This window comes from Garra rufa, chromosome 22 (assembly GCF_049309525.1).
Source record: "Garra rufa chromosome 22, GarRuf1.0, whole genome shotgun sequence".
Classification (NCBI taxonomy): domain Eukaryota; kingdom Metazoa; phylum Chordata; class Actinopteri; order Cypriniformes; family Cyprinidae; genus Garra; species Garra rufa.
This window is the reverse complement of record NC_133382.1, coordinates 33,232,740-33,253,966: the sequence shown is the minus strand read 5'-3', so window position 1 is coordinate 33,253,966 and position 21,227 is coordinate 33,232,740. Positions and strand designations below refer to the sequence as shown.

The window sequence follows — 21,227 nt, the reverse complement described above, 5'->3', positions numbered from 1 at the left end:
TATATATATATATATATATATATATATATATATATATATATATGCTTCTTAAAAAACATCTTCTATATTTATTTATTTATTATTTATTTATTTTCGCGGAATAGATTTATTTTGATAGATGGCTATATCTAAATATATAAATCAATATTTATTTATCCATTTATTCTTTGAGGGTTAATAAAAAAAATAATACCTAAAAGTGACCTTTTTTTAATTTCTCTTTTATTTTTATTTACATAATTCTGAGATAAAAATCAGAATTGCAAGTTTTTATTACACAATTCTGAGAAAAAAAAAGTCAGAACCGCAAGTTTATATCACACAATTCTGAAAAAAAAGTCTGAGTTTTCAATGTATATTACACAATTCTGAGTACAAAAAAGTCAGAATTTGCAAATTTATATCACAATTCTGAGAAAAAAAAAGTCCAAATGCATGTTTTTATCGCACAATTCTGCGAAAAGGTAGAATTGCAAGGGTTTTTTTTACACAATTTTTAAAAAGAAAGTCGGAATTATGAGTTTCTATCACATAATTCTGAGATAAAAGTCAGAACTGTAAGTTTATATTACACAATTCTGAGAACAAAAGTTAGAATTGTTAGTTTATATATATATATATATATATATATATATATATATATATATATATATATAGTATAGAAAGAAAGAAAAAAAAAATATAAAAAATATATATGTTCCGCTAAAAGAAATAAAATAAAGAAATATAGAAGTAATAAATAAATATAGAGGATAATGTTTTTTTTTTAAGAAACATATTTAACATATATATATATATATATATATATATATATATATATATATATATATATATATATATATATATATGTGTGTTTTATTTCTGGAGGAACGATTCCTTTAAGTGGGAATCTCTACCAAAAATCCAAGATTTGATTTACACTTTTTGTTTTTTCCACACCTCATATTTTCTCACTCCCATTTGCTTTCATTCTATTGTTAGTTGTTTCTGTTCCTCTCACTCCCTGTCTATCCCTCCTGTTTCCCATCTGTCTCTGAAAGACTCTCATCCTATTTCCATCGGCTTTCTACGCCTGTATCTTTAGGCCTTTAAGGAGACTCTCTCTTCTACCACTGCCTTGTTTTTAATATGCAGTCAGCGTCTGAGCAGGCTTTTTCTTATATTGGGTGTCAGTCAGTTGGTGGGCGTCTGGACAGGAAACCAGATAGACTGTAAACCAAGAAGTAACAGGAGAAATTAGTCATTATCCAGTAATTACAATCATTATTATGATGATAAACATGATAAGGCCACTTCCTAAGAGGAGGATGATGATAGTAATGCAATACAGTCTGGAGAGAACACAATGAGTAATAAGTGACCCGATGACCATGATAAAACATGTGGACAGGATATCTTTTCAATATAATGCAAGGAAAGAGTTATAGAGGTGGTTCATAAGACTCATGTGATAGCTTTGTATGAGAAACAGACAGAAATATAAGCTGTTTTTCCTCTTATAACCTCAACATCCGGCCTAGTTTTTCTTGGTGCTTTCATAAATGCCTGAAAGAGTAGCAATGTGTGATTCATGAATGGATCTTTATATTGGCTTGAATCATTGCAGTGAATCAGTAGATCTTAATTTAGTTTTGTATATTATTTATAAATAACGTAAATTATTAAGTGTAATGAATGGAAGCCCGATGCCACCACTGAATAAAAAATAAAAAAGGTAATTGCGATTTATCGTCTCCCAGTTCTGACTCTTTTTTTGTCAGATTTGCATGATACAATTCAGAGTTTTTTCACAATTGTGAAATAACCTTGCAGTTGTGAGAAAAAGTCAGAATTGCGAGATATAAACTCACAATTCTGACTTTATAAAATGCAATTGTGAGTTGTAAAGTCAGAACTGTAAGATATAACCTTGCAGTTCGTACAAAATATCAGTCTTTTTTCCCCAAAGTATTTTATTAATTCACATTTGCAAGATTATATCTCACAATTCTGAAGAAAAAAGTCAGAATTGCGAGTTTTTAATATAATAATGCAAAAAAGACAGAATTGTGAGTTTATATCAATTCTGAGGAAAAAAAAAAAAAACAGAATTGTGAGTTTATATAACACAATCTCAGAAAAAAGAATTGCGGGATTATATTACACAAATATGAGGAAAAAAATCACAATTCTGAGGGGAAAAAAGTCGGAATTGTGAATGTATATTACACAATTCTGAGAAAAAATTGTTTGTCAATTCTGAGAAAAAAGTCAGAATTGCACGTTTTTAATCACAGTTCTGAGAAAAAAGTAAGAATTGCAACTTTTTACCACACAATTGTAAGAAAAAGAATTATTTTCAGAATTGAGAGTGAATTTTAAACAATTCTGAAAAAGTCCAAATTTCAAGTTTTTTCTCATAATTCTGAGAAAAACGTAAGTATTGCGAGTTTATATCACAATTCTGAGAAAAAAAGTGTCAATTTCATGTTTTTAGCACAATTCTGAGAAAAAAAGAATTGCGAGTCTTGATCGCACAATTCTGAGAAAAAAGTGAGAATTGCGAATGTATATTACAATTCTGAGAAAAAAAGTGAGAATTGCAAGTTTTTATCATAATTCTGAGGGAAAAAAGTTGGAATTGTGAGTGTATATTACACAATTCTGAGAAAAAGTTTTTGTCGATTCTAAGAAAAAAGTAAGAATTGTGAGTTTATCACACAATTCTGAAAAAAAAGTCAGAATTGCATTTTTAATCACAGTTCTGAGAAAAAAAGTCAGAATTGCAAATTTTTTTCAAAATTCTGCAAAAAAAAGACAGTTTACATCACAATTCTGAGAAAGAAAAAGTCAGAACTAAAAGTTTATTTTAAAAAGTCAGAATTGTGAGTGAATATTAAACAATTCAGAAAAAGTCCAAATTTCAAGTTTTTCCCACAATTCTGAGAAAAACTTAAGAATTGCGAGTTTATATCACAATTCTGAGAAAAAATCTGAATTGCATGTTTTTATCACAATTCTGAGAAAAAAAGTAAGAATTGCGAGTCTTGATCACACAATTCTGAGAAAAAAAAGTCATAATTGCGAATGTATATCACAATTCTGAGTTTTTATCATACAATTCTGAGAAAAAAAGTCAAAATTGTCAGTGTATATTACACAATTCTGATTAAAAAAAGTCCAAATTGCATGTTTTTATCGCACAATTCTGCAAAAAGTCAGAATTTCAAGTTTGTGTCACAATTCTGAGAAAAAAAGTAAGAATTCTCAGTTTATATCACACAATTCCAAGAAAAAAAAAAACTTTCAGTGGACTACTGTGGAGATCGGGTCACTTCTATTTTGTTAAACTGCAGTTTTGAAGTATCTCAATCTGGTATTTATCAGTATGGAAATGAATGCCGGTGGTCTGGATTACATCAGGAGTGGCGCTTAAAGAAAAGAGCTCGAGGCATTTCTCCGTCTCCTCTCTCTCTCATTCACACACATATTGTTTGCCTTAGCTCTAGATCGCCCTCAGGCAAACAGCAGGATCTTCAGGCTGCCCACACCACGGCCCTCAACACTTCTGCCTCCTATTGAGTTTAACGCCTGCCGGCGCTCAGGAGAGAAGAGCTCTGCTTACATACTGTGTACTCAAGGGTATAAGTGGTTTTTATTTCTCACGGTACGGTTTTTATCACAAATCTGCGGTCACAGCTTCGGTTCGAAAAATGTTTAATATGTCGCCATTTAATTTTTCCTAATGCGAACACTAGCACGTCTCAGGCATTTAATAAGATGATGCCATGAAGTCATATTCATTTTATTGGTCCTTTTTAAATTACATATTTCGTTTAGTTTATTAATGAGAGAATCATTTATTAATGTTTGTCTGGGTCATTTTTGCTCATCTAAACTGGAACGACAGAAATTTTACTAAAATTATCTGTTTGATATCTGGTTAACTTAAGTTTAGTATAACTTCTGGGTTTATTTATTGACCCATCATTCAAATATTTTAGCCAATATCTGCTTTTCTAAATAGATGATCACTAATTTGTTACATTTTTTCCCACACCAGTATATTTATTTGTATTTATTCATTTACAATTTATTTACCATGGATGGGTGGATAGATCAACATACTTAACATTTCATTTATTTTGCTTTCAATTTGTGTTTGGCACATAAAAACTAAACAGACTGTGACTGATTACTTTTTTGTGCTGATAGTCAAAGATCTGGGTACATGAAACTAATTATCAGCATTACAAAGATGCTGCTCAGACTGAGTGGCTTTCTGGCTTTGAATGAAAAGATTTTAGCCAAACAAAGATGTAGAAAATAAATGAGGTCTCCCCGGCTGGCACCTGGCTTGGGCTGTTTTTCAAAAGTGCTACCTCAAAGTGTCAACTTTACTTATTTATTCATAACAGACGCAGAATTTGAGCGAGAAACATGACCTAACTTCACAATTACTCAGAATTAGTCTTGCCTTGATCATTGTGTTGGTGCCAAATCATCACGATGACATTTTCTTTTCCCTTTTTTTTCCACGGGCAATTAAACCGGCGCTCAGATCTCTAAACGACCCAGTTACTTTAATAGATCAATTGATTTCTGAAGGCATCACGTTTGCATGCAGAAAGACCTTTCTAGTACAGCCCCTCATCAGAGGAGTTGAAAGCTGTTGCTGTCAGGCTGATGATATTTGGGAATTTTAATTAGTCGAAGTGTCACTCAGATATCCTGCCTCTGCAGTGAAGGTTGAAGTGTTGTTATGCGACAGATCCTGGCTGTTTTCCCACTAAAAGCTGCTTTTTATTGCTTCAAGATGATCGTTTTTTATTCTCAGGGTTTTTTCCATCAGTTGTTTAAGGGGAAGGTTAAATCAGTGGATGTTCTGACAGGATTGCTGAGGTTAGGGAATGCAGCAGTATTGCTTAGATATTTTCAAATTCTCTTAAATACTTGATTTTAGTTCTCTGATAACTTATTAACCACACTATGCTGAGGTTTTTTTGAAGTTTCAAGTTCTTTGAGATCAAATACAGACTTTAACAAATGCTTATCAGTATTATGCCCTAAAATTCACACAGTATAGGGTGCAATTGAAGGCTTCTGGTAAAAGCGGCGATCAAAAATTTTATAAAGTACCCATTACGCTAATGTAAGTTTATTTTGACAGTCCTCTTATTTTGACATTCTACTAACTATGAGTACATTTGCAACTACAAGTCCACTAACTCTCTTTAGTCTGTAGCTACATGTCAACCAACACTCATTAGATTGTTAGTAGTGTTAGGTTAGGATTAGTAAAGTTACTTATTTAGTCAGAAGAATGTCTTTTAGGGACTAAAGTAGGAATAAAGTCTTACACTCTTAAAAATAAAGGTTCCAAAAGGGTGTTTTTGCAGTGATGCTGTAGAAGAACCAGTTTTGGTTCCACAAAGAACCTTTCAGTGAACAGTTCCTAAAAGAACCATTTTCGACTTTAAATAACCCTTTTTGCATTTGAAAGGTTCCATTGATGTTCAAGGTTCTTCATAGAACCACTGATGCCAATAAAGAACCTTTATTTTTAAGAGTGTACCAGATATTAGGCAGACAGTCTACTAATACTCTAATGACTATAGTTGACTTAGAGTTATTTTTAGTAGACTATCAAAAAGTGGTACATAAGTTTTTTTCCTTATGGCAGAAATAATGTTAACCAGTAGCCAAATAGTTATCAGTGTTATTTTAGTATTATTTATATACTATTTTAGTACTTATTATTTTTTGAACTGGCTTTTTTTTTTTTTTTTTAATTTTAGTTTTAATAATTTTGATATGCTTTTGGCAGCATTTATATTATATTATATTATATTAACTTTTCAACATTTTCAACATTTACTAGTACATCATTGATATCATGTTAAGATCAGTGGAACAGCTTTATTTTTATTATCTAACATTAACAAAGATTAAATACTGTAACAAATATATTTCTCATTGTTAGTACATTTTAGTTAATGCATTAACTAATGTTAACTAAGGGGACCTTATTGTAAAGTGTTACTGGTATTTAAGTTACTTTCTTAATTTAATAGTTATATTAATATTTATATACTTGTATATATTTGATATTATTTTATTTCAGCTTGATTTAAATTATAAATAAAAATAGTTTTAGTTAACAATAACAAAACTAATATATATTTAGCCATTGTTTTACTGCTGAAGATAATGAAGCTTTTTCCCATTTGTTTAAAATGTATTTATTTATTTTATGTATTTATTTTTTTACTTGAATTAATAGTGATGTTATTATAAAAAAGTTATAGCAAAAACAGCAACTTAATATATAGATACTTAATAAGCAGTTACATGCTTTTTTTATGTAGGATTTATACTTTTTTATATTATTTTATTTCAGCTATTTTTTAATTAATAGTTGATGTTAATATAATAAAAGTTACAGCAAAAATAGCAACTAAATATATACAGTCAAACCAAAATGTATTCATACACCTTTAAAATTTCTCACATTCTCACAGTTTATTCACTGTAGTTTAGAAAATGGTAAAAAAAATATGACAAGAACTCAAGAGTTAAACTGTGTCAGAACAAATTCATCTTGATAATGTCAGATAACTTTGATAGAAAGGTAAGTAACAAAACACAGTCAGGTCAAAGTGTCAAATCCAATTTTTGCTCCCAAATGTGTATCAATTTTACTGGTAGTCCACTGTATGAAGGATTTTGGGGTATAATATGTCACAGTTTATTTTATTTTTCTATCCTCACTTACATAAATGAACTACAGTGTCCTGTACCCACTAGTAACAAAATTAAAAATGTAATTAAATCTGGTGTCTGAATAATTTTTGGTTTGACTGTAGATACTTAAAGCAGTTACCAAGGCAACATTAAAACATAAAGTGTTCTGTTGAGTTGCTAGGGTGTGCTGTGTGGTTGTTAGGGTGATTCTAGTCCTACGGTGCAAGTTGGTGGGATTTGTATCCATCTGTTTTATCGCATGCCAGCAAAAATGCCTAAAAAAGTCTGCTTAGGAAAATAACACCCTGACAAGGTGTTTGAGGTTTTATTTATGTACAAATGGTGAAGGATTAATTATGCGTCAGAGTTTAATATTTTAGGCTTGGAGTTTGTTCAGATCCCTAACCCTGAGTATGAGCAATAGTAACGGTGCTGATTTCCACATAAACCGTCCTGTGCTCAGACTGTGTTGCATAACAGAGTTTTGGGGGCTGCTTTTGACAAGGATAAATGATTAAAAACAACAGACGTAAAACAAGCATGCAAATATTAAGCCGAGGAACAGCATGGGCACCAAGCACCTGCCAAACGTTTGTGTAGTAAGCAGTTTTTTCCATCAACTCACCCAGCCCAGTTTAACAGTGGAAATGACAGAATCGGTATCAAATAAAATCAAAATGTGACCTCCTGCTCACCACGGACTGGCTGTTTGCCCCTCTTCAGATTAAATATGAATTAAAAGACCAGTTTTGGAAGCTGGAAGCTAAAATACTAGGAACCAACTGTATTTGAGGTGAGTAAGTGCATTTGTAACTCAATTCAATTCTAAGCACATCCATAATCTGCAACAAATAGCTCAAATATGATTTTTATCTTTACACAGAAGAGCTGATTGACATCGCAAGCCCTTGACATCTCAAATGAGCCTTTTGACAGAGTTGAGTGAAGCAGCAAATCGAAAATGAATTAATTGGATATGGAGTCCTAGCCGCCAATCGAAGAGCAGCTCATTAGCATAAATACATTATTTGACCAATAGAATTTCATTCTTTTGAAGGTGGTGTGTGATAAGCTAGAGTAAGACCTTGTTTTCTCCCAGATCGGTTGTAGGTTGGTTGTTTTGCAGGCTGAAATGTTGGCAGATGTGAAGGTGGTGGTTTCAGTCTGGTTTTGTGTCCTGAACATACAGCTTATTTTCTCACATGTCAGTTTGAGCAGTGTTGCAGTGCAATTAGAGACAGCGTGCTGTCAGCCACCAGCGGGTGAGGACGACACGTCAACATAAACCAAGACAGAAATGCTTCCCACTCTACAAAGCTTGAACCTTTTTTCCTTTATTTGTTTTAGGCAACATCTGGGGAACGGCTTATTGTTTGTAAGACTTCAGAGATGGAAGGGGGGGGGGGGGTGTGCATGAAATTAATTTCTCTGTTAGAGCCGATTTTCACTGATTGCATTTGATTTTATGCTTTTTTTTTCTCTTTCTGAAGGTGGATATGAAGCCACTTGGAATCAACCTTTGGGTTAAATAATTCATTTGAATGAATTCATTAAAATAAAATTGGAATACGAGGATATATCATCACTTTTGAAATTAAATCAACTCATATTAAATGCTATATTACTGTATGTGTAAGAACTATATCAGATGTTCACCCTAAGATTCATGCATTTATTTAATTTAATTTATTTTTTCTCATGTTTTTATGTAAATTCTCTCATAAGGGCTTGTTCCTGATCAAAATAAATAATTATAATGTATTACTTTTTTGCACTTAGAATGCACTTTTTGACTTTTTTATCTCCAGACTAAGAGAAACGGGAAAATTAAGTTGTGCAGACTGACAAAAATAAATAATGCATGGCCCCTTTGGGCCTTCTTACATTTCTGACCCTGCGAGCAAGATTTCTTGTATCTTGTAATGTCTGCCGTGAACAAGATGTTGACGTCAGATTCATAAAGGAGTAGATTTCAGCCTTTGCCATCTCTCTTGTCTCCTCTGTCTCTGTTTTTTTGATCATGCATTACAGTACATTGTTTAGAAATGCGTGTTCTCTGTAGTGTGTCTCTGTGATTATTTATGGGACACAGTTGGGTGCCAGGATTGAGAGCTTTTTGTGTCTGTTCAGGTGTTTAATGTTGCTGGCAGGAAATGCTTTTCGTAGCAGCAAGACACACAGCGGCTTCTGACGTAGCCATATGTGTGCATTATCCATGTTAAAATCCATATGCATACGCACATGACATATAATGCAATAGAAGCATCTGCCAAGTAAAATGGACCATGTCTCATAAAGTTTGCAGAAGTATGTTTTTAAGAGGGGGGAAGAAATACAACAATACTGTATAACATTTTTTATTAATATTAACACAAATGAATACTGTTTATAAGCAATATCTCACAAGCAAGAGCAGATATTAGGATCAATAGCATCAATTTTGAGTTTATTTTACACAAAAGTTTAACTAAGAAAAAAGTTCTATTTAGTAACTTGCTTTTTAGGTACACTGTTGCTTAACTTTGTTTTTGCTTTGTTACGAAAATACTGTTACTGAATGTATCATTGTTGAACAAATCTGTTGAATGAATAATTCAGTGATTCACTCATAAAGACAGTAACTTGTTTCATTCTTGGTTGAATCTGTTTTTAAACTTGATTGAGTGAATGATTGACGGTCACTTGTATTATTCCTGAATTAATCAGTATTTTTGAACAAATTGGTTGGATGAATGATTCAATGACTCATTCATGACGACATCAACTTGTTTTAATGTTGAATGAATTTGATTTTGAAAAAATCAGTCAGATCAATGATTCAGTGGCTTACTCAAAGACAGTCACTTGTTTCATTTCTCAGTGTTTTTGAACAATGAATCTGTGTTTTTGATTCAATGGCTCATTCATAAAGACTGTTACTGTTTCATTCCTTAATGAATTAGTGTTTTTGAAAGAGTTGTTTGAATGAGTAATTCAGTGACTAACTCACAAACACCATCATTTGTTTAATTCCTGAATTAATCAGTGTGTTTAAACAGATTGGTTGAGTGAATGATTCAGTGATTCACTTAAACACTGTTACTTGTTTTATTTCTGAATAAATCAGTGTTTTTGAACAAATTTGTTGAATGAATGATTCAGTGACTCAATCAAAGACAGTCACTTGTTTCTTTCCTGAATGAATTATTGTTTTTAAACAACGAATCAGTGTTTTTTTTTATTTAATGACTCGTTTATAAAGACTTGTCACTGTTTAATTCCTGAATGAATCGGTGTTTTTGAACAATGAATTAGTAAATTTGATTCACTGACTCATTCATAAAGACTGCCACTGTTTCATTCCTGAATGAATCTGTTTTTGAACAAATTGGTTGAGCGAATGATTCAGTGATTCACTCAAGTAAAACCAGTTGTTTAATTTCTAAATTAATACATGTATTTGAATTTGAATCAGTTGACTAAGTGATTCAGTGACTTATAATTAAGTCACTGTTTCCATTTTATCAAATTGTTTGAATGAATGATTCAATGACTCACAATGGCAGTCGCTTTGTTAATTCCTGAATTAATCTGTGTATTTGAACAAACTGGTTGATTCAGTGATTCACTCAAACACGGTCACTTATTTAATTCCTGAATGAATAAGCGTATTTATATTTGAATCAGTTAAATGAGTGGTTCAATCAGTACTCATAACATTTCCACTGTTTCATTCTTTAATGAATCAATGTTCTTTATCAAATTATTTGAATGAATGATTCACTGACTCACTCACAAAGGCGGACACTTGTTTAGTTCCTAAATGAATCAGTGTATTTGAACAAATTGGTTGAGCAAATGATTCACTGATTCACTTAAACATGGTCTCTTGTTTAATTCCTGAAGTGTAAAGTGTATTTGAATTTGAATCAGCTGATTGAGTGATTGAAGGACTTAAGACATAATGACGGCCACTGTTTTATTCCTTAATGAATCAATGTTTTTATCAAATTGGTTGAATGATTGATTCAATGACTCACTAATGAAGACCGTCAGAGTTTCATTTCTGAATGAATCAGTGTATTTGAACAAACTGGTTAAGCGAATGATTTAGTGATTCACTCAAGTACGATCACTTGTTTAATTCCTAAATGAATAAGTGTATTTGAATTTGAATCTGTTGACTAAGTGATTCAATGACACACTCATAAAGACTGTCACTGTTTCATTCCTTAATGAATCAATGTTATTTATCAAATTGGTTGAATGACTGATTCAATGACTCGCCCATGAAAACGTCACAGTTTTATTTCTGAATGAATCAGTGTATTTAAACTAAATGATTGAATGAGTGATTCCACCTACCTTTGACATAATGACAAATGTTGGTAATATTCTTTTTTTTTTTTTTTTTTTTTTTTTTTCATTTACATATTGCATAAGACGCAATATTGCATAATTCTTTTTGGGTTTAATTTACCCAGAGTTGATTAAGAGTAATTTTGTTTAGAAATACCATTTCTTCATAAAAGTACAGGATGATTTTAAATGACTTTATACAAAGGCAGCTGTCTATCAGTAGTCTGTAATATGCTGCATAGGCCTCTAATGGACTTGAATTCAAATGTTGCTCCGATCCGATGTGCCGTGCCCCTCTCTCTTGCTATTTGACTCATTTGCTGCTCAATTTCATTTGATTTCCCCTTATCTGTGTCCGTCTAGCATCCCTCTCTCAGAATGCTTAGAAACGCAGGGATTGCTGGAGGATGTGATGAAGTTCAGAAAGAGCGAGATGGAGGCTCATTAGGTTGATTCTCGGGTTAAGAGCTTTGCTCGCTGTGCTGTAGGCGGCCAGTATTAGACAGACCTTGCGCGTTCAGGGCTCGGAGAATGTGAGTTCTCCCATTAAAAGCCCATCTGTGGGAATGGGGCTCCTAAATGCTCTGAAACGGCACACTCGGGCGGAGAGCTTCAGCGAGAGTGGCCTGTGCTCAAACCAGGCTAATTTAATATAATGATCTCTTATCTGCCCTCTTTTTCCCTCTCTGTTTTTCCTCTCGTTCTCTCTTAGTCTGTCTTTATCTGCGTCTGTTATCGCTCTCTCTCATTATATCTGCTTTTCACCCTTGAATTTTCCTCATTTTCTTTTCATTCAGTTTCAGCTGAATTGCTCATTGTTCTGTTGCCATTTATTTGCCTTTTGTGTATATTTGACTGTAGCCACTTTTAGTCTTTTTAGACCTTTCTGTCCAGCAGAGTTTGTACATGCATCACAAGAAAGTCATTTTGCCACAAGCATTATTTTTCCTAAACAACATTCATTCAGTGGTCAGTGTTGGTGGTAGAAATATTGTTTTTTTGGCTAGTTTTTTATTGACTAATAATAATAACTAATATTATAATATACTATATAATTTCTTAACATTTCATGTGTCAAAAATACAGAAAATTCTGTACAATTTTCACACGTTTTTTTTTTTTTTTTACAGTTTGAGAGCTTATCGAGAAATAATGCACAATAAAATATTCTGATAATTTTTTCTTCACACATGACATCTAATATTTCAACTCAAGCTCTGTTTTGAGACTGCTGTCTTTTGATTTGTTTTATTTATTTTTATTTTATTTTTTTTTTGACAATGGTTTCTGTCATGGTGGTAATTACAGTCATAATTTATGTGGAAAAAAATTGAAATAATTTTTAAACAAATACTGACAATGGTACACACAAAAATATTGAATTAGATTATAGCCTGATTAGATGATCAAGTTTTTTTTTTTAAATTATGTTATTCCAATTATTTATTTACTTATTAGTGTCAATGGTTTTGGACATGGTGGTAATTACAGAAAACTGAGATTCAGTCTTAATTTGTGCAACAACAAAAAAAGGAAATAATTTTTTGCACATACTGACAATGGTACACAAAAATATTGATACTCTAAAATTATGCTATCAAAATTATTTGGATTAATAATTAATTATTGAAATAGATTGATTCTATCTCTGTTTAGATGATCATGTTTTTTAATTGTTTATAAAATTATTATTATTAATGATCACTGTTATTATTGTTGTATGATTGCTTTTCTTTTATGAAACACAAATAAACACAATCTCATGGTAGTTCATAACTGTTTTATACTTTGGCAAATTGTTGGCTCATTCATACGAATTTGTACATTCATGTGATTCACATGGTATGTATTCATATGAAATTGCCACCTTGTAAAATAGGTACCTTTTCCCATAAAATTCGGTTGTTTTTTTAGACTATTTTTAATGTGACAGCCATATCACAGAGAAAACAAGTTGAAATCTGTCACTGTTCACTCCCCCTCGTACCACTTTTAAAACCCATGTGGATTTTTCTTTTCATTCGGCAACAGATGTCAAGTTTCAAAAAGCAATTTAAAGCCAGGAATGTCATCTGAAGCCATCTGATGGCTGTGTGAGTGCTTTCTAACTAATTGTGACCTTATCTGTGTGTCTGTCTGCAGACAGCACTGCCAGCATCATCGCCAGACGGCGGCGATTCCACAGACTGACCCAGGAACTGTACGAGCTCCCGGTGGTGGTGTGGGATGATGGAGAACCCGTCCTAAGCAGCACCAGTACCCTCACGCTCAGGGTGTGTTCCTGCCAGAGAGGCACCCGACTGAAGGTCTGCCAGAGCGAAGCATTCCTCTCCTCCGCAGGGCTGAGCACGGGCGCTCTCATAGCCATACTGCTCTGTGTGCTGATCTTACTGGGTGAGTTCAACCTGGAGTATTATGCCAGTGCCAGTGAAATATAGCAGAACACTCAAACACATGATAGTTGAGATTATGCGAGCAACATAATTAAAAACATAAACAGAGCCAAGAGAAATATGTCCAGTAGGAACTCAATATAAGTACTGTTGTTTGTAGGTACTGTGATATGTGACCCTGGGCCACAAAACCAGTCATAAGGGTAATTTTTTTTTAATTGAGATTCATCATCTGAAAGCTGAATGAATACGATTTCCATTGATGCATGGTTTGTTAGGATAGGTCAGTATCCAATATTCAGGTCTGAGGGTGCAAACAAAATCTAAACATTGAGAAAATCGCTTTTAAAGTTGTCCAAATGATGTTTTCAACCAATTTCAACATTTAATGTTTATAAAATGTTTATTTACTATATTTATAATTTTTACATTTAATAGAATTGAGTCATGTAAAATATTTATTGATTAGTACAAATAAAAATAGTAAATGCGATGTACTAATATTTTTCCTGAAATGCTAGCTTCATTCTATATAATATAATTTTATTATTTACTATTTTATTTAATTTTATATAAAATGTTTATTTACTATATTCATATTTTTACTTTTATTTAATAAAATTGAATAATTAAGAAAATTAGACATTTTATATTATATTATAATTGTATTTTTTATATTTTTATTTAATTTTATAAAAAAAATGTGTATTTACTGTATCCATATTTCTTACTTTTAATAGAACTGAATCATCTAAAATAATATTTAATTATAAATGAGTACAAATACAAATAGTAAATACTGTTTAATAAAATATATAATGTACTAATATTATTAATGTAATAGAATTGAATAAAAAAAATATTTTTTTTTCTAAAATGCGTTATTTAGGTAAATAAGTGTCTGGGTTTCTTCTTTAACTGTTGGCTATTTATCACCTTTCCGGTTGTAGTATTCACAGCAGGATTCTGGCATTCATTGTCATAATTCCTGTTGATCCAGCCCTGTTTAACTCTTGACTTTTCATCGCTCACCTTGTAAGCCTGTGGATCAAAAGTAAAGGCGTACTTAAAGGATTTCATGGATCCCACAACATCAGGTGAAGGGTTATGACCGCATCAAAATGTCATGAACGGAACACCGAAGAATGCTTTAGTATTCACAGCAGAGCAGATAGTAGTGGGTATTAAATAGATTTAAATAGATATAATAGTATATTTAAAAATAGTACAAATATAATATATTCAGGGATTGAAATTAACTTTTTCACTCACCAGCCAATTTGGCTACTAAATTTTAGAAGTGGACAAAAACCCTCTAAAACCAGCCTGCTGACCAGCTAAAACTGACTTAGCTGGTTTAAGCTGGAAGTAGCTGGTTTTAGCTGGTCTCCCAGCCTGGTTTTAGCTGGTGGTGTCCCAACCTAGCCAGCTAAGACCTGCCTGACCAGCCTAGTCAGGCTGGGAAAGTGGCCAAAACCCCTCTAAAACAAACCTAGACTGGTTGGCTGGTCGTAGCTGGTTTTAGCTGGTCTCCTTGCCTGGTTTTAGCCTGGTGGTGTCCCAGCCTAACCAGCTAAGACCAGCATGACCAGCCTGATCAGGCTGGGAAAGTGTCCAGAACCCCTTTAAAACCAGCCTAGGCTGGTCTTAGCTGGTTTAAGATGGAAGTAGCTGGTTTTAGCTGGTGGTCTCCCAGCCTGACCAGCCATCCTAGTCAAGCTTGGAAAGTGGTAAAAACCACTCTGAAGCCAGCCTGATGACCAGCTGTGACCAGCTAAAACCACCCTGGTTGACCAGCTATACTGTCTTAGCTGGTTTAAGCTGGAAGTAGCTGGTTTTAGCTGGTCTCCCAAACTGATTTTAGCTGGTGGTTTACCAACCTGGCCAGCTAAGAACAGCCTGACCAGCCTAGTCAGGCTGGAAAAAAACCTCTAAAACCAGCCTAGGCTGGCTGGCTTTTCTTAGCAGGTTTAAGATGGAAGTAGCTGGATTAGCTGGTCTCCCTGCCTGGTTTTAGCTGGTGGTCTCCCAGCCTGACCAGCCATCCTAGTCAGGCTTGGAAAGTGGTAAAAACCACTCTAAAGCCAGCCTGCTGACCAGCTATGACCAGCTAAAACCACCCTGGTTGACCAGCTAAACTGTCTTAGCTGGTTTAAGCTGGAAGTAGCTGGTTTTAGCTGGTCTCCCAAACTGATTTTAGCTGGTGGTGTACCAACCTGGCCAGCTAAGAACAGCCTGACCAGCTAAGAACAGCCTGACCAGCCTAGTCAGGCTGGGAAAGTGGGCAAAACCCCTCTAAAACCAGCCTAGGCTGGTTGGCTTTTCTTAGCAGGTTTAAGATGGAAGTAGCTGGATTAGCTGGCCTCCCTGCCTGGTTTTAGCTGGTGGTGTCCCAGCCTGACCAGCTAAGACCTGCCTGACCAGCCTGGTCAGGCTTGGAAAGTGGCCAAAACGCCTCTAAAACCAGCCTGCTGACCAGCTATAAACAGCTAAAACCAGCCAACCAGCCTAGACTGGTTTTAGCTGTTTTTTTCAGCAGGGTTGTTTTTGCAATATACTCCATAATGTCATGATGTCTCACAAGTTTAGTATTTGTGCTAAACCTGCGCAGATTTGGCTTGCATGAACTGCCCCAATAAATGAATGAGTGAACATACACCAAATTGGCTAGTGATTTAACAGCGTTACCCACCACAACTGATTTTTACCCGCATTTGACGGATTGACGGGTGTTAATTTCAAACCCTGAATATAATATACAGTAGTGAGCCAAATTATAGACAGAGACTATAGGAAGGGAAGAAGAATTGAGAAAGGTTACATAAGTGAAGTATATTTTACAGAAAGTGCCACTGTAAATGTTGAATGGAGTATAAAACAGCGGAATAACAGATGTGTGGAAATGGCGAGGAAATCTGCGAACAGAAAAGAGTGAGAGACAGAGAATGAGCCGCTGACAGGTTTGTATTAACGGTGCGAGTTGAAGAAAGTGAGCAGCATATGTAATAGGCCTCTCTCATGCAGACATTACCAGCTCTCCTCCGCTCATCGGCTGCTCTCATCCCTTTCCTCCCTCTCTCTGCGGCCCTGGATGGATGGGTTAGGTCTCACCTCGCGGCTGTGATGCTCTCTCCTGTTCAAAAGCAAGAGAGATTTTCAGCAGCTGCCTGGGCTAAATATAGTCCTGAACCTCGCGCTACATGTTGCGCACATCCCTGCTCAAACACGGCTCTGTTTGCTCCTGCTAAAATCTACTTGTTGATAAAATCTCCCTCCTTCCACCCCACAAATCTGCTTGGTAGATTTACTGGCTTTAGCAGAGCTGATTACATCGAGATTCTTGTTTGTTAGCAAACATTGAACAGAATGTGTCACTTTTTTGCATTTGGTGGGATAGCACAATGATGTGGTTGCTGTGCAATATTCATACAGATTGCAATATGTTTCACAGTCTTTCTGTCTACCAAAATTACCAAATTTAGAGAGCATTCACAACCAGATATTACAAGACCTGAGCAATTTCAGAAGTTAGGACAGTTCACAAACCATATATAATAAAAAATATTTAATAAATTAAATAAAATAATTTCTATGGGTTTTACCTACAAATAAAAAAGTTCTGATGTAGAGGCTTTAAAATGCATCACACAAGTATATAACTTGTACATAATGTTATTCATATATATTTCATGTTTTGTACTGCGTTAGAAGTGACATGGAAAAAGAGCTTTCATAAAGTGCTTTGGTCGCATCAGCTAATAGTGTATCAGTGAAGTGAAAGCTCATCTAGACTAATGTACGATATTGACTCGCTGTTCATTTATCTTAGCTCTTTCCATTCTAATGGGATATGAAAGAATCATCATTCATTCGCACTGATCTCTGGCCCCTGATGTGTTTGCTTGTTCATGCATTGAAAATGCTTCACACCTGCTTCTCCCTCATCCTGGTAATGTTCCCAACGTCTCCTACTGCGTGACACGTTTACCGTAGTGCCATAACGTACCCTGGGGGAATTATTAATATTGATAAATTTATTTTTAGTTATTTATTATTCCAGTTTTCTAGTAGTTGACATGAATATGTTATGTACCTTCAATTTCAAACAGCTCCCAATGCTATTTAATAAGCACAGTGCAATTATTTACCATTACTGTTGATTTTTCCAATATCAGGCCTCATTTTTCATAATTTTGGAAGGCAGTGTGTTCAGTTTAACTCTAGTGGTGCTAATGTGCCAGTCAAAAATGTTATTTATTTAATATTTTGTATTTTAGGGGATTTCATAGTACTAAATTACATTTATGGAATAGTTATGATCCATTTATTACCTCTTAACCACTTTTTGAGCATAGACCTGAAAATTAAACATACAACTTAAACTGTTATACGTCTTGAATGCTTTGGATCCCAGACATAAATTTAGTTTCTTTTTAAAGAAGGCACTTGGCAGATTATTACTGAAATAATCACTGAAATTTTCACCAAACATTAGTGGTTAAAAAAAATTGTGACAAAAAGTTAAATAAGTTTGTTTATTATTATTTATTTATTATTAAAATACTACAAAAATACTATTTAAAAATTTTTTATACAATACATATTTCCCAAAACATGTTTTACTCTAAAACTGTCAGAATCAAAGCCTGAAAAAGTCTGAAAAAAAGTTTGAATTTGAAGAATTTGAGGTTGATGTCACAAAGTTGTTCTGAATTTGAGGTTGATATCACAAAAAAAATAGTGTTCCAAATTTTTTATTGATATCACATGAAAAAAAATTTGTTTTAAATTCGAGGTTGATATCACAACAACAAAAAGTTTTTCTGAATTTGAGGTTGATCTCACAAAAAACATTGTGTTCCAAATTTGAGGTTGATATCACACAAAATAATTTTGTTCTGAATTTGAGGTTGATATCATATAAAAAAAATTGAATATTGCTGAAATGATTGCTGAAATTTTCACCAAACATTATTGGTTAAAAAAATAAATATGTGGGAAAAAAACGGTAGAGAAGTTTTATGTTTTTTATTACTTCATTATTTATTATTAAAATGCACAAAAATACTATTTTTAATTTTATATAAAAACATATTTCCCGAAACATGTTTTAATTTAAAACTATGTAATAATCAAAGCCATAAATCTGAAAAAAAAAGTTGTTTAGAATTTGAGGTTGATATCACAGAAAAAATTGTTCTGAATTTGAGGTTGATATCACAAAAAAAGTTGTTCTGAATTTGAGGTTGATATCACAAAAAAAGTTGTTCTGAATTTGAGGTTGATATCACAAAAAAAGTTGTTCTGAATTTGAGGTTGATATCACAAAAAAAGTTGTTCTGAATTTGAGGTTGATATCACAAAAAAAGTTGTTCTGAATTTGAGGTTGATATCACAAAAAAGGTTGTTCCGAATTTGAGGTTGATATCACAAAAAAAAAATTGTGTTCCGAATTTGAGGTTGATCTCACAAAAAAAAAATGTCAGAATTTTAGGTTGATATCACCAAAAAAAAGTTGTCCCGAATTTGAGGTTGATGTCACAAAAAAAGTTGTTCTGAATTTGAGGTTGATATCACAAAAAAGGTTGTTCCGAATTTGAGGTTGATATCACAAAAAAAAAATGTCAGAATTTGAGGTTGATCTCACAAAAAAAAAATGTCAGAATTTTAGGTTGATATCACCAAAAAAAAGTTGTCCCGAATTTGAGGTTGATGTCACAAAAAAAGTTGTTCTGAATTTGAGGTTGATATCACAAAAAAGGTTGTTCCGAATTTGAGGTTGATATCACAAAAAAAAATTGTGTTCCTTATTTGAGGTTGATATCACAAAAAAAAAAAATTGTGTTCCGAATTTGAGGTTGATATCACAAAAAAAAATTTGAGGTTGATATCACAAAAAAAAATTGAGGTTGATATCACAAAAAAAAATTGTGTTCCGAATTTGAGGTTGATATACAAAAAAAAGTTCAGAATTTGAAGCACCACAAAAAAAAGTTGTGTTTGGAATTTGAGGTTGATATCACAACTAAAAAAAGTTGTTCTGTATTTGAGGTTGATATCACAAAGTTGTTTTCTGAATTTGAGGTTGATAATACAAAAAAAGTTTAGAATTTGAGGCTATCACCACAAAAAAAGTTGTTCAGAATGAGGTTGATATCACAACAACAAAAAGTTGTTTTAAAATTTAGGTTGATATCACAATAACAAAAAAAGTTCTGTATTTGAGGTTGATATCACAAAAAAAAGTTTTTCTGAATTTGAGGTTGATATCACAAAAAAGTTGTTCCGAATTTGAGGTTGATCTCACAAAAAAAGTTGTTCCGAATTTGAGGTTGATATCACAAAAAAAGTTGTTCCGAATTTGAGGTTGATATCACAAAAAAAGTTGTTCCGAATTTGAGGTTGATATCACAAAAAAAGTTGTTCCGAATTTGAGGTTGATATCACAAAAAAAAGTTGTGCTCTGAATTTAAGGTTGATATTACAAAAAAAAATTGTTCCAGATTTGTTCCATTTATTTCCAATGCAGTCATTTAAAAAAAAATAAACAGTACAACAGTACACATTTTTTCAGTATCATTTAACTTGTCATGTCCATGATTTTTGTGTGTGTGTGTGTGTGTGTGTGTGTGTGTGTGTGTGTGTGTGTGTGTGTGTGTGTGTGTGTGTGTGTGTGTGTGTGTGTGTGTGTGTGTGTGTGTGTGTGTGTGTGTGTGTGTGTGTGTGTGTGTGTGTTTACCATACCATTCCAATGAAGTGTACAATTCTGAAAAACCAAAACTTGAAAAATGACCAAACAGCACAAGAGGGATAATTGTTTCGCTCTTAGTTTTTTCAGCTGTGTATGTTTATACATCATGTTTATGAATATTAATCAGTTGTGCTGTTTTATTTTATATAATCAGCCGCATTTTTCTTGTTCCTCACAGCTATCGTGATTCTCTTCATTACGTTGCGAAGAAGCAAAAAGGAGCCGTTGATCATCTCGGAGGAGGACATTCGTGAGAACGTCGTGACGTATGACGATGAAGGAGGCGGAGAGGAGGACACCGAGGCCTTTGACATCATCGCCCTCCGGAACCCAGCCGCCGCTGAGGAACTCAAATTCCGTCGGGACGTCCGGCCCGAGTGCATCCGGCCGTGGTCATCACGGAGACCGGTCCGTGGCCGTCTCAGCCCCTCATCCCTGGACGTAGATGAGGAAACGGACGTCGGGGATTTTATCAAACAGAGGGTGGCTGAGGCGGATCAGGATACTAGCGTACCACCCTACGATTCTTTACAGACCTACGCCTACGAGGGTCAAGGGTCACCAGCAGGCTCCATCAGCTCGCTCGGGTCGGCTGGAGCACATTCCGAACTGGACTACAACTCTCTGGACGACTGGGGTCCAAAATTTGAGAAAATAGCAGAACTTTACGGAGAGGAAGTTGAAACGGCGTCCGAATCCACTGAAAAGGCAGAGTCGGAGAAACAGACATAAGTATTTGTCAATGTCAGAGAAAACTGTGAACATAAAAACAAAACCCTGCTCTTTTTTCGACATCCGCCGTCATGGTTTCATCAGTACAATGAGCCGCTCTCAGACTGCTGCGCTGCTGTAACTCTACAGCTGTAAAGTCAGACTGGCTGCCTTTTTTCTCTCGTTTCTTTTGGATGTTCGGAGCTCTGAATCCCAACAAGACAAGAATGATTTTGGAAAGAAAACCTAATTAAAAAAAGAATAAAAAAAACTAATGAAAATAAGGAAACTATTTTAACTGGTGTATATTT

The 21,227-nt window shown here is 33.9% G+C and overlaps 1 protein-coding gene across 1 annotated transcript in view; it reads left to right on the top strand.

The window, feature by feature from the left end:
• LOC141297328 (cadherin-18-like) overlaps positions 1-21,221 on the top strand; it is a 37,383-nt gene extending 16,162 nt beyond the window's left edge. The window contains exons 4-5 of the mRNA XM_073827730.1: positions 13,204-13,455; positions 20,384-21,221. Of these exons, the coding sequence (XP_073683831.1) occupies positions 13,204-13,455; positions 20,384-20,937 (806 nt within the window). The 3' untranslated portion in view covers positions 20,938-21,221. The remainder of the gene's footprint in view (positions 1-13,203; positions 13,456-20,383) is intronic.
• The last annotated feature ends 6 nt before the right edge of the window (positions 21,222-21,227 follow it).